Source organism: Erythrolamprus reginae, chromosome 1 (assembly GCF_031021105.1).
Source record: "Erythrolamprus reginae isolate rEryReg1 chromosome 1, rEryReg1.hap1, whole genome shotgun sequence".
NCBI lineage: Eukaryota > Metazoa > Chordata > Lepidosauria > Squamata > Dipsadidae > Erythrolamprus > Erythrolamprus reginae.
In genome coordinates, this window is record NC_091950.1 from 26,228,491 (window position 1) to 26,242,864 (window position 14,374).

The 14,374-nt window shown below is 41.9% G+C and overlaps 1 protein-coding gene across 1 annotated transcript in view; it reads left to right on the forward strand.

Annotated features, from left to right (window-relative positions):
- Window positions 1-14,374, forward strand: part of PDE4C (phosphodiesterase 4C) — a 316,116-nt gene that overhangs the window by 1,723 nt on the left and 300,019 nt on the right. Inside the window, exon 2 of the mRNA XM_070747975.1 lies at window positions 3,710-3,789. Coding sequence (XP_070604076.1) covers window positions 3,748-3,789 — 42 coding nt within the window. The 5' untranslated portion in view covers window positions 3,710-3,747. The remainder of the gene's footprint in view (window positions 1-3,709; window positions 3,790-14,374) is intronic.

A 14,374-nucleotide genomic window follows, 5' to 3' on the forward strand; every position in this document is an offset into this window, starting at 1 on the left:
CACTGTCCAGAAGGCCACTGAATTCGCTCTGGGGACCCATTGCGCTGCATGTGCTGAGAGATGCCTGCGGCGCGGGACAGCAGAGATGGGAGATCAGAGATCAGAGCTCCCATGGCCGGAGCTCGGGCAGGCTGCTGTTCCTGCTGGCCCCAGCTGCCACTCTAGGTGCCGCAGCGATATTCGGCTGCTGCGCATGTGCAACAGCCAAAATCTCATACAGATGTCCTTCCGGCAGCGAGATTTGGGCAAAAATTGCAGATTTCTTTATTTCTTTGTTTCTTTGTTTCTTTGTTTCTTTGTTTCTTTGTTTCTTTGTTTCTTTGTTTCTTTGTTTCTTTGTTTCTTTGTTTCTTTGTTTCTTTGTTTCTTTGTTTCTTTGTTTCTTTGTTTCTTTGTTTCTTTGTTTCTTTGTTTCTTTGTTTCTTTGTTTCTTTGTTTCTTTGTTTCTTTGTTTCTTTGTTTCTTTGTTTCTTTGTTTCTTTGTTTCTTTGTTTCTTTGTTTCTTTGTTTCTTTGTTTCTTTGTTTCTTTGTTTCTTTGTTTCTTTGTTTCTTTGTTTCTTTGTTTCTTTGTTTCTTTGTTTCTTTGTTTCTTTGTTTCTTTGTTTCTTTGTTTCTTTGTTTCTTTGTTTCTTTGTTTCTTTCTTTGTTTCTTTCTTTGTTTCTTTCTTTGTTTCTTTCTTTGTTTCTTTCTTTGTTTCTTTCTTTGTTTCTTTCTTTGTTTCTTTCTTTGTTTCTTTCTTTGTTTCTTTCTTTGTTTCTTTCTTTGTTTCTTTCTTTGTTTCTTTCTTTGTTTCTTTCTTTGTTTCTTTCTTTGTTTCTTTCTTTGTTTCTTTCTTTCTTCTTTTTTCATTCATTCATTCATTTATTTATTTGATTTGATTTGTATGCCGCCCCTCTCCGCAGACTCATGGCGGCTAACAACAGTAATAAAACAGCATATAATAATAATCCAATACTAAAAACAGTTAAAAACCCATTATTATAAAAACCAATCATACAGTACATACAGACATACCATGCATAAAATTGTAAAGGCCTAGGGGGAAAGTGTATCTCAATTCCCCCATGCCTGGCGGCAGAGGTGGGTTTTAAGCAGCTTACGAAAGGCAAGGAGGGTGGGGGCAATTCTAATCTCTGGGGGGAGTTGGTTCCAGAGGCCCGGGGCCGCCACAGAGAAGGCTCTTCCCCTGGGTCCCGCCAAGCGACATTGTTTGGTTGACGGAGAAGACCCACTCTCTTGTACCTAACTGACCGCTGGGATTCATGCGGCAGAAGGCGGTCCCTGAGATATTCTGGCCCGGTGCCATGAAGGGCTTTATAGGTCATAACCAATACTTTGAATTGTGACCGGAAACTGATCGGCAACCAATGCAGACTGCGGAGTGTTGGTGTGACATGGGCATATTTAGGAAAGCCCATGACTGCTCTCGCAGCTGCATTCTGCACGATCTGAAGTTTTTGAACACTTTTCAAAGGTAGCCCCATGTAGAGAGTGTTACAGTAGTCGAGCCTCGAGGTGATGAGGGCATGAGTGACTGTGAGCATTTTCACTTGCATGGAAGCAAAAAAATGGTAATTTTTACTGAAATTGCACCAGTTATGCATGCATGGTGCGTGCACGCCTGGCAGTAATGGAGCTAGTCTACGCGCTCCTTTTCTGATGCCAGAACGGCGTTCCCACCATTCTGGCGTCAGGCCTATCCCTGCTACCTACCTACTGTTGTTGTTGGCTCTGGGCCAGCTCCTGCTCCGAGGACTGTGGATGTTTGTTTGGGAGAATCCTCACGTTCTCAGAGACCGGTTTTACTGCCAACAGCTTTGGACAGTAAAGATTCTGTGTCAAGGGCTGACTCTGGGAGTGAAGCAGAATCAGATGGTGAGGTAGATGCAGGCAGCCCATTAGCTAATGACCCCATTAGTGAGCCATCATCAGACTCAGAGGAAGATGGATTAATAGATGCTCGCAGGCACAGGTTTATGACGAGAAGGGAACAACTGCGCAAATATTATAGACGATAAGGGAAAACACCTGTGGCTGGGGCAATTAGGCTAATGGGACTGCTGATATATTGCCAGCATCGCTGAGAGCGTGCGTGGGAGATTATCCATTTGGAGAAGGACGAGTGTTTGATTTGGACTCTTCCAAGATTTACAAAGACTTTTTTGATATTTCACAGTTAAGTACTGTTTGTGGACTCTTGAAGGGAGGTAGCTGTGATGTCTTCACAGCTGCCTTTATCTGCTCTGTTTTGTTTTTGCTTTTCACAGCATTCCAGGCTTGTGGTTTGTGGGAGAGCACATTGGCTGTTTAAAGTGCATGTGTACAATACTTTTGTTTTGATAAACTGACTCTCTGTTTACTTTACAACAGCGTGTGTGAATTTACATTTCTGTCTTAATTAGGGCTCGTAAGGTGAAGCCCGGCATAACACCTACCTACCTATCTATCATCATAATCTATCTAACTTTTTAAATAGCTTTCTCCCTCGCAGAGGGGGTCTGTGCAGTGAATTATAGTGAGGGAAAATTGGAATAAAGAATGCTACCTCGGATGCATTAACATTTAAACTAAAAAACAAGGAAGACTCCGACTATAATAAAACTTGGAAGTACTTTTATGATTGGTTTAAAAGAAGAAATGAAAACTCAAATTAAAATACAACAATAATAATACCCTTTTTCCTTTTTTTTTTGATACAACAAATTACAAATGATTTATATGCAGTAATTTTTAGGAAAAAAATTGTATGAAATTAAACTAACTAAGTAAGAATGTATGGAGGTGGTTAAGAAAATAAAAACAATTAAAATATATGGATAACCAAAAGAAAAAAAACAGTGGATGCCGATTGTATACTTCACCAGAAAATAATTTGAAATCAGAAGAAGATGATTTACGACTTCCCTCCTCATAAGAGAATTTAAATAATATACATTATATTATTTGTTTATTGTTATAGTTATTATTGTTTATTGTACTTAAATAAGTAATTAATTATATTATTATTATTATTACTTTTGTCTGTATGTATTTTGTTTAGTCTTGTTTTGTTTTATTGTTCTGTTTACTTTTTATTTTTATTTTTTCTCATATTTTTGTAAATGTGTATACAGTGTTCCCTCACTTTTTGTGGGGGATGCATTCTGAGACCGCCCGCGAAAGTTGAATTTCCGCAAAGTAGAGATGCGGAAGTAAATACACTATTTTTGGCTATGAACAGTATCACAAGCCTTCCCTTAACACATTAAACCCCTAAATTGCAATTTTCCATTCCCTTAGCAACCATTCAGCTTATTACTCACCATGTTTATTTATTAAAGTTTATTTAAAAAAATATTTATTAAAGGCAGGCGAAAGTTTGGCGATGACATATGACGTCATCGGGTGGGAAAAACCATGGTATAAGGGGGAAAAACCGCAAAGCATTTTTTAATTAATATTTTTGAAAAACCGTGGTATAGAATTTCCGCGAAGTTCGAACCCGCGAAAATTGAGGGAACACTGTATATGCATTTTAAATCAATTCAAAAAAAATTCAAAAAAAAAAAGAATGCTACCTCTTGGAGGAAAACAGGACATAAATCTAAATAAATAATAAAATAAACAATAAAAGTAAAACAAATGAAGAGTAGTAGTGCCATGTTTGGGGAAACTCCAAACAGACATGATTCACAGAGTTTCCATCTCCTTTCTTTTTTTCTTTTTAGGAAAGAGAACAATAATTGTGTCTGGACGCTTCGTCATCATGCGGCGCAGCCGAACCGCCATGTCCTTTCTGAGCATGGAGGTAAGAAAGCTGAGGAGAGGAGAGGTGGAGGCCTCGATGGCTGGCTGAACTAGCTAGAGATGTGGGGTAAACCAGGGTTCATTCTTGCCAAACTGGTTACCAGGAAACCCTTGGATATGGGGTTAGCCACGGAGGCACAATGCCCCAAAAAAACCTTGGGGAGGGAGACTATGCTGTTAAAGCTCCATCTCTTTTTTCAAATGCTGTGGGTGCCATTTTGATTTTCCTGATCCTTCCCCTGCGGAAACCACTGTTGGGATCGATATACAGTTGTCTGGGCACTCCATTTGAGAAGATCAATTAATCAATAAAAGATTATTACAATACAGGGAAAGGTTTCCCTGTCCGGTCAGTAATGGGCTGCTGTCCCCATGAGGGGGCACGACATAGTGGGGGTAGTAAGTTTATGCACTATTTAATACCTAGTAGGTTTTTTTAATTGTCCTTTTTCTAGTACCTTAGTATGATCCTTAATTACTACTTTTAAAATAGGAAATAATTAAATAGTATGTTTTCACCCATAAACTTTTTAATCATTTTAATCATGATCTAGAACTGAACTTTTATTGCAATTAAATAAAATCGACCTACTTGCCTAATCTGTTATCATACTGAACCTTGTGGGTTCAGCACAAAACCTTAAAATGTTATTGTGCTCCTCAACAAATAATGCTGTCTATCATTTGTCCTTTTTGTGGCTATTCAAATAATGGGACTTATTCAACTGAAAAAGAGTCCAAGCACTTATTTGAAAACTTATCTTGGTCGGTAAGCCACTCCCACCCAGTCACATGACCTTTAAGACACTCCCAGTCACATGATTGTCAACCCACTCCTACCCGGTCACATGACCATTAAGCCACATTCACAAAACAAGCCACGTCCACAGTGTGGCAGTAAAATTTTTGGCAGCCCATCAATAAGACCGATTGTTGCAAGTACGGTTTTATATTACATGTGATTTAGTGATGCTTTTCATTGGTTTTTTAAAATTTATATTGTATTTATACTTGTTAGCCACTCAGAGTCCATTTGGAGTGAGCGGCATATAAATGCAATAAATAAATAAATAAATAGATAGATAGATAGATAGATGATAGATAGATAGATAGATAGATAGATAGATAGATAGATAGATAGATAGTGTCCGGTCATGTTTGACTCAGTGGGGCCACAGTGCTCATCTCATTGTAAGCCTCCCTGAGCCTAAGAAGGGCGGCATAAAAATTGAATGAATGAATGAATGAATGAATGAATGAATGAATGAATGAACGAACGAACGAACGAACAAACAAACAAACAAACAAACAAACAAACAAACAAACAAACAAACAAACAAACAAACTGGCTGAAGACAATTTTCGAGGTCATGTGGCCAGCATGCCAAATGCACACAGATGCTATTAACGTCCCACTGAAGTGATAGCTGGAAATTTTAAAGAAAAGGTTGGGTAACCATTTGTCTAAAGTGGTGATAGGGTTTCCTGCCTAGGTAGGGGGTTGGACTAGAAGACCTCCAAGGTCCCTTCCAACTCTGTTATTCTATTCTATTCTATTCTCTATTGTTGTTGTTTTTATTTATTTTATTTATTAGATTTCTATGTTGCCCTATTCCTTGGACACAGGGCGGCTCACAACGTAAGTGAATACATAACATTTAAAAATCTAAAATTAAAACATGCCAAACCCCCATATCCTTGGCATTGCCATACTATCCTGATTCAGATGTGCAGTAAATTGCTCACAAAGCATCCACTGCTGGCTTTATCATGTCTCCAGTTTATCTTCCTTACAATCTCAGATGGATTCTTTATGCATTGCAAAGCATGCTTTCCACCCCCACCTCCTAATTAAGACATCATGCAACTTTACTGTGCCCACATTGTTTTTTTAGAGGCAGGAGAGCTGATGGGGCCAGGTTTGGCATGTCATCATTGATAAATTTGTGATGGAAGGACAGGCGTATCTTAGGAGAGAGAGGGCAGGAAATGTATGCTGCCAGCTATTCATCAGCCAATTAGCCCTCTCAAAATATTCTACCCGAGTCAAAAGGTACAATACAGCACGGAGAGTTCATGTAGTGCAGTGGTTCTCAACTTTTCTAATGCCATGGTGAGTTCGTTCATTCATTCATTCATTCATTTATTATTTTTATTTTTATTTTTATTTTTATTTTTATTTTTATTTTTTATTTTTTATTTTTTATTTTTTATTTTTTATTTTTTATTTTTTATTTTTTATTTTTTATTTGATTTGTGTGCCGCCCTTCTCGAGACGACTCAGGGTGACCCCCAACCATATGTCTAGTACCAATTCTCCCAACAGAGCTTTAAGCTGATTGGCAGAAAGGTCAGAGGGACACGCCCACTGTAAATGCCTGATTGTAAAAATATGTTCCAAGGTGCCAGAATAGAAGCTTTAGTTCCTAACACTATGAGAAATTTGTCTTTTCCCATGGCCTTAGGTGATCCCTTTGAAATGGTCGTTCGACCTCCAAAGGAGTCCTGACCCCAGGTTGAGAACCAGTGATGCAGTATGTTGTTGTTCCACTGTTGGAAGGACATTGATTGATTGAATTGATTCACTTAACAACCGTATTACCAGCCTTAACGATTGCAGTGATTCACTTAACAACAGTGGCAAGAAAGGTCATAAGTTGGGGCAAATGGGACTTAATGGTCTTGCTTAGCAATAGAAATTTTGGCCCCAATTGTGGTTGTAAGTCAAGGACAACCTGTCTAATATATATTGATCAGTCAGAAGAACGTTGATCAGTTGCTTAGTGGTGTTTTCAGGATTTTGAGCTTGGTAGAAAGTAAAAATAACTGCTGATTGGTCTCCGAAGGATTTTGCAGGCAGAACTGCCCTCCTAGCTAGGACCTTCTCTTCTTCCTCTGTTGCCTCCTCCTCCTCCTACCCTGGATCATGGAGGCAAGCCTCAGCCTGCATGGAAGATGTTTCATCAGGTCAAGGGCAGCTGGGTCCTTTGTGTGGCAGGCTTACCGTTTCTTGGTTACCGGTCACGCTTGTTCAACTTTTCACCTGCCCAGTTAAACTAGACAGTTTTTTCATATACAGTGGAACCTCTACTTAAGAACTTAATTCGTTCCGTGACCAGGTTCTTAAGTAGAAACGTTCTTAAATAGAAGCAATTTTTCCCATAGGAATCCATGTAAAAGCAAATAATGCGTGCAAACCCATTAGGAAAGAAATAAAAGCTTGGAATTTGGGTGGGAGGAGGAGGAGGAAGAAGAGGAGGAGGACAGTTGCTGTCGAACGAAGAAGGTGAAGTGAGGGGAATCAAAAAAATGCAAAACTTTAAGGCTTAGGAAAAACAAAGAGGGACTCTGAGGTGGCGAGGAGGAGCACGCACCTCCAATACACCCGGTGCAAGGCTGTCTCCCATAAACTGGCTGCTGCTACTGCTATCTGCTTCCCCTTCCTTCCCATGCTGAAGGGCTCCCCTCTCCTCTCGCTCGCTCACTTCGTAGCCGGCGCCTTTCCTTCGCTGTGGTGACTCCTTGGCTGCCCAGAGTGAAGGGAACGTTTCTTTTCTCTGGGCGCTGGCAGAGGTTTATTCCCTATCCAAGCGCACAGAGAAAGAAAAATGCTCCGTTCGCTCTGGCCTGCCAAAGCCTCTTTAAGCGCCACCGAAAGGCTCTACTGACAGCCCAGATGGCCAGGATTAAAGGGGGAATCGCAGGAAACTGGCTGGGCCTTCGTGCTGCTCTCAAATTTCCTGGGGAAATTTTTCCTGGCTCGGGTTCTTAAATAGAAAATGGTTCTTAAGAAGAGGCAAAAAAAATCTTGAACACCCGGTCCTTATCTAGAAAAATTCTTAAGTAGAGGCATTCTTAAGTAGAGGTACCACTGTATATGAATCTGGGCGGTTTGCCTTGCTAGGCAGTAATTTTAGCAAGTCAAGCAGCCCAGGTTCGAATCCTAGAAGAGTATGGCTAGCTGATGAGAGCTAAATAGCTCGAAATAGATCTACTGTATACTAGTCTCCCTTTATTTCTTTATCATAGAAACATAGAAACATAGAAACATAGAAGTCTGACGGCAGAAAAAGGCCTCATGGTCCATCTAGTCCGCCCTTGTACTATTTCCTGTATTTTATCTTACAATGGATATATGTTTATCCCAGGCATGTTTAAATTCAGTTACTGTGGATTTATCTACCACGTCTGCTGGAAGTTTGTTCCAAGGATCTACTACTCTTTCAGTAAAATAATATTTTCTCATGTTGCTTTTGATCTTTCCCCCAACTAACTTCAGATTGTGTCCCCTTGTTCTTGTGTTCACTTTCCTATTAAAAACACTTTCCTCCTGAACCTTATTTAACCCTTTAACATATTTAAATGTTTCGATCATGTCCCCCCTTTTCCTTCTGTCCTCACAGAGACTATACAGATTGAGTTCATGAAGTCTTTCCTGATACGTTTTATGCTGAAGACCTTCCACCATTCTTGTAGCCCGTCTTTGGACCCGTTCAATTTTGTCAATATCTTTTTGTAGGTGAGGTCTCCAGAACTGAACACAGTATTCCAAATGTGGTCTCACCAGCACTCTATATATTATCAGCTCTGTGTAAGTTTGTGTGTGTGTGTGTGCATGTTTTCGTAGGTTTTCAAGGGTACAGGTATGAAAGTCTTGGCATATTCGGGTTTCTTCCTGTGTATGTTTCAGAGATTCCTGGCAACGTTTCGATGAGGTCCCACTCGTCATCTTCAGGCTGGTGCTTTAGGCCTTGTGCTAGGATGAACATAGTGTGACCTGAGCTGCCTTCCTTTTATAAATACTGGTGGGTGGGTGTGGAGTGCTGGCTCAGCAGCTGTGTTGAAACTTCCTGGTGAGTTTAGTGGGATAACACCTGGGGTCATTGATGTAATTGATGTATGCTGATTAGTTGATGTTTGTGGATTGGGGGTGATATCCTGAGTAGTTGGAGCCTGCAAACTACTCAGTTCTGTAGTCTGTTTTGTAATGTGTGTCTGTGGTGTAACATCCTGAGTTTTGGTTACACCACAGATATTCACTCTCATTTGCCATGTGGACTGAAAAAGGTTCACCATCACTGTCCTATATCATTCCGGAAAAATTTCTGTCCAGCCTCTTCTTAAAAAGCTCCAGTCATGGAGCACCTACAACTTCCAGAGACATGAATAAATCAAATCAAATTGAGGCAAATCGGATTAGATTAATGTGACGAGAACAGTGCTAACATGTTGTTAAGGGCAGCTGGTTTGCATGCAAAGCGTTCCAAATTTCATCTCGGGTATCTTGCGTGGAAATTGAAACTGCCAGTGCAGAAAATCAACTTTCCTCGACATCATCCATCATCTATTAGACTCCTATAGCATTTTAAGGGGAGTGTAGGTAGGTCTTACCATCATAACTGATGGACTAGAGCAGTGATAGTGAACCTACGGCACAGGTGCCACAGGAGGCACGCAGAGCCATTTCTGCTGGCACGCAAGCCATTGCACTAGCTCAGCTCCAACATTTATTAATTTATTTTATTTATTTATTGGATTTGTATGCCGCCCCTCTCCGTATACTGGTTGCAGCTGATTTTTTGGCTTGCAAAGAGGCTCTGGGAGGGTGTTCTTGGCTTCCAGAGAGCCTCCAGGAGTTAGGGGAGGGCATTTGTACCCTTCCCCAGCTCCAGGGAAGCCTTTGGAGCCTGGGGAGGGCGAAACATGACCCTACTGGGCCTACCAGAAGCTTGACCAACGTTTCATCGGCTCTTTTCCTGTTGAAAAGGTCATCAATCCAGTTATCTATCGTTTGACTTTGCCCACTTCTCTGTGGGTGCATCCCATTTTTCATAGCTCCCTATTGGTTCCTGTGTCCCCTGACTCTCCACTTCACCCACCAGTTCCAGCTCCTGCCATTCCTCCTCCACCATGCCCTGCACCTGGACTTCGACTTTCACTGCCCCGCTTGGACATTACTGGCATCCGAGACTCTTGTTGGCTCGACGACTGTTTCCACTACCTGGTGGAATGGTTGGGAGGCAGGCCTGATAACACTGTCTGGATGGATGCTAAAGACATATCCTCGTTATTTCTCCTTACATTTCAACTCTGCAGCAATTTTCTTTCCTCATCATTATTATCTAAGCAATAAAGTAGATAAGCCTGGAAGTAGCATGAAAGACATTCCACAAGTCATTCTAAAATTTATGGCTAATTAAGGCTAGCCAGGAGTCATAAAGAAACAGATAATAAATCACACATCATGCTTACGCTTCAGAGCAAGTTTCAGGAGGCAGCCATACTTTTTAGCAAGTTTGAACAAATTCAGCGTCTCTTCCATCTCACACCCGGATGTGACATAATCCTTGAAGCTCTTGAGATACTTTTTGACTTTCATGTTCATTTTCCTGACAAACCTAACCCCGTTTATCCTCCAGGGGAAGGTAAGGGCCATGAGGAGAGGGATGGTGTTGTGTGTACTCCCTTGCAGCGTGAGGAGTTTTCAGATTTGGAGGATGACTTGTATTTAGAGATCATAAATCTCCCTGCTCTACCGATAGTTAGCAATGTTAGTGTAGACCAGTGTTTCCCAACCAGTGTGCCATGGCACACTAGTGTGCCGCAAGACATGGTCAGGTGTGCAGCGAAGAAGGAAGCTCAGCTTCTGGTCTCGCAAGTTTTTGCTGAGAGTGCGAAGAGTAAAAAGTTGTGAGACCAGAAGCTGAGCTTCCTTCTTTGCGCCTTCCAAATTTTCCGGCAGCTGCAGCGCCCCGCCCAGCTGGAACTTCCCTGGTGGCGGCAGCAGGTGAGCTTTGGGGCCCGGCGGGAGGGTGGTGGTACTGGGAGGGCGGCGGCAGCAGCGGCACCGGGTAGTAGCCGCTTGGTGGCGGCAGGGTGGTCGGCTGCGAGCCAGAACTCCAGGACAGAGGCACTGACGGCAGCAGCTGGACATGTTGGTGCCTCAGTTCCGGAGCTCCGCCTCACAGCTGACCACCCTGCCACCGCCCCACGGCTACTGCCCAATGCCGCTGCTGAGAGAGATAGCAAGAGAGAGAGAGAAAGAGAGAGAGAGAAAGAGAAAGAGAGACAGACAGAGAGAGAAAGAGAGAGAGAGAGAGACAGAGAGACAGAGAAAGAGAGAGAGAGAGAAAGAAAGAAAGAGAGAGATAGCAAGAGAGGCAGAGAGAAAGAGAGAAAGAGAAAGAGAGAGATAGCAAGATAGACAGAGAAAGAGAGAGAGAAAGAAAGCAAGAGAGAGAGAGCAAGAGAGGGGGGAAGGAGGGGGAGAGAAAAACATAGAGGGAGGGAAGGAGGGAGAGAGAGAGAAAGAGAGCAAAAAAGAGAGGAAGGAAGAGAGAAAGAAAGAAAGGAAGGAAGAGAGAGAAAGAGGGAGGGAGAGAGAAATAGAGTGAAAGGGAGGAAGAGAGTGATTTTTTTGTCCAAACTTTTTTTTAACACCCCCCCCCCCGCTCAATATTCCCCAGGATTTTGAAAATATGAATAATGTGCCGCGGCTCAAAAAAGGTTGGGAAACACTGGTGTAGACCATGGAGCTAATAACCAAGAGATGAATGGGGGAGGCCACAGATGGAGGGACGCTCGCTTTCGAAGGTGGTGAAAACGCAGGGAAGAAAGAGGGTGGAGATAGTAGAGAGTAATTAATTAATGAATTATGTCACATCCGGGTGTGAGATGGAAGAGACGCTGAATTTGTTCAATCTTGCTAAAAAGTATGGCTGCGTCCTGAAACTTGCTCCCAAGCGTAAGCCTGATGTGTGATTTATTATCTGTTTCTTTATGACTCCTGGCTAGCCTTAATTAGCCATAAATTTTAGAATGACTTGAGGAATGTCTTTCATGCTACTTCCAGGCTTATCTACTTTATTGCTGAGATAATAATGATGAGGAAAGAAAACTGCATGCAGAGTTGAAGTGTAAGGAGAAATAACAAGGATATGTTTTATAATGGAATTCATTGAGAATTCCTTTATTCCAAGTATTATGCAAATCGGCCTGACTTATGACCAATTTACAAATTTGCAAACATGCTCTAGTAATTAAAATTTAGGCACTTGGCAACTGGCATGTGTTGACAGTTGCAATGTCCCAGGGTCTTGTAACCTTCCTGTTCTGTCGGGGTCTCTGGTAGACTCCTCCCAAAAATTCACAGGTACAAATTTCAGACACACACACGTTTGAAAATTCAAAACAATGTTCTTTATAATGAAAAGTCACTTAAACCAAGCCCTCTTTTGTTATAGCAAAGAGCACTCGTCTCCAAACAAACTGGTAATTTGTACAAGTCCCTTATCAGTTCTGTGATACTTAACTTGCAGCTGTGAGGCAATTCACAGTCCTTCTTCTTTCACAAAGTGAAACACACTTTGCTCTGGTTTAGTTTCAAAGTGGGGAAAAATCAGCACACAAAAGGTCAAAGGCAGCAAAGCAGGCACGAAACATAACGATCAGATAATCCTCCACAATGGCCAAACCCACAGGCTGCTATTTATAGCAGCCTCACTAATTACCACAGTCCCACCCAACCACAGGTGGCCTCATTTTCTTTGATAATAATCTCTCAGTTGTTGCTGCCTATGAATCACTCTCCGGATGCGTGGCTGTATCATTAACTCTTGTTGTGAATCCAAGGAGGAGCGAGATAATTGATCTCCTGCTGAGCTGTCTGCCACACTCTCCTCCTCTCTGTCACTCATGTCTTCTTGGTCAGAGGAGCCTTCATCAGCAGATTCCACCGGGGGCAAAACAGGCCTGCGGCATGTGGATGTCTCCCCCACATCCACAGTCCTTGGGGCAGGAGCTGCGCCAGAGCTAACCACAGCACTTCCCAGATGGCTTCTAATAAGCAAGTCAATGGGGAAGCTAACTTCACTTAATGACCACACAATTCACTTAAGTGCTGTGAACTCATTTAACAACTGCAGCAAAAAAAGGTCATAAAATGGGGCAAAAACTCACTTAACAACTGCCTTGCTTAGCCACAGAAATTTTGGGCTCAGTTGTGATGGTATGTCAAGGACTGCCCACATTATGGTAAGCCAAGGTTTAGTTGGTGGGCTGAATAAACTAGAGTTCAGTGCTCAGGGAATTTATAAAGAGCCGAGGTAGCGCAGTGGGTAGAGTGCTGTACTGCAGGCCACTAAAGCTGACTGCTAGATCTGCAGGTCAGTAGTTCAAATCTCATCACCAGCTCAAGGTCGACTCAGCCTTCCATCCTTCCGAGGTGGGTAAAATGAGGACCCGGATTGTGGGGGCAACATGCTGGCTCTGTTAAAAAGTGCTATTGCTAACGTGTTGTAAGCTGCCCCGAGTCTAAGGAGAAGGGCGGCAAAAAAATATATCGAATAAATAAATAAATAATTTCCCATACAGAATAGGGATTTGAGAATGAAAACTTTTCTTGAATGCCTTGTGATAATCACATTCTAATCCAAATTATAACTCGAGTATTCGCAAAAGTACATTTTCCACAAATAGTTTGTCCCCCAAATTAAATCAATAAGCTGTTTACATCCCGTGGCCATAAATATGTCACATTACATTGACTCACTTACAGTTCAATTTGGTGACGCTCGTGGGTCACTTAGTGATACTCAGGATCAATAAAGCCAACTTGATGATGCTAAATAACATAATCTTCCCATTAAGGATGCTGGTGGATGACTTCCTTGTACTCAACCCACAAAGGCTCTCCTATATCTTTCTTCTATTCCTATATCTCTTCTTCTATTCTTTCATTGATATGTTTTATTCCTATATCTTCTCTTCTTAGATATATTTTACTATGAGTATATCCTCTATAACCTTAATTATGTATCTTACTATGTGTATACCCACTATAGCCCTCATTGTGTAATGGACAAAATGAATAAAATAAAATAAAATAAATAAAACTGCAGCAGCCTTGAGGTTTATTTTCACACAACAAAACAAAATGACAGCAAGGAGTAGCCTCCATGCCCTCCTCAGGTCCAGTTCTTGGGCTTTGTTTGGGGTACCAAACAACAGGGGTATCAAATTTGATTTCATTGAGGGCCGCATTGCAGAGGTGGGATTCAGCAGGTTCTGACCAGTTCTGGGAAACTGGTAGTGGAAATTTTGAGTCGTTCAGAGAACCGGTAAATACTGTCTCTGACAGGCCCCTATTCTCTGTCTCCCAAATCCCAGCTGATTGGGAGGATATGTGGATTTTCCTTCCCCTAGAGCGGGATGGGAACAGAGATTTTACAGTATCCTTCTCCTGCCATGCCCACCAAGCCACACCCACCAAGCCACACCCACATAACAGGGAGTAAAAAAAATTGAATCCCACCACTGCTGCATCAGGGTTGTGTCTGACCTCAGGGGGCCAGGCGATGATACTACAGAGTCCGGTAATGAGTTCCACGCTTCGACAACTCGATTACTAAAGTCGTATTTTTTACAGTCAAGTTTGGAGCGGTTAATATTAAGCTTGAATCTGTTGTGTGCTCTTGTGTTGTTGTGGTTGAAGCTGAAGTAGTCTTTGACAGGCAGGACGTTGCAGCATATGATCTTGTGGGCAATACTTAGATCATGTTTAAGGCGTCGTAGTTTTAAGCTTTCTA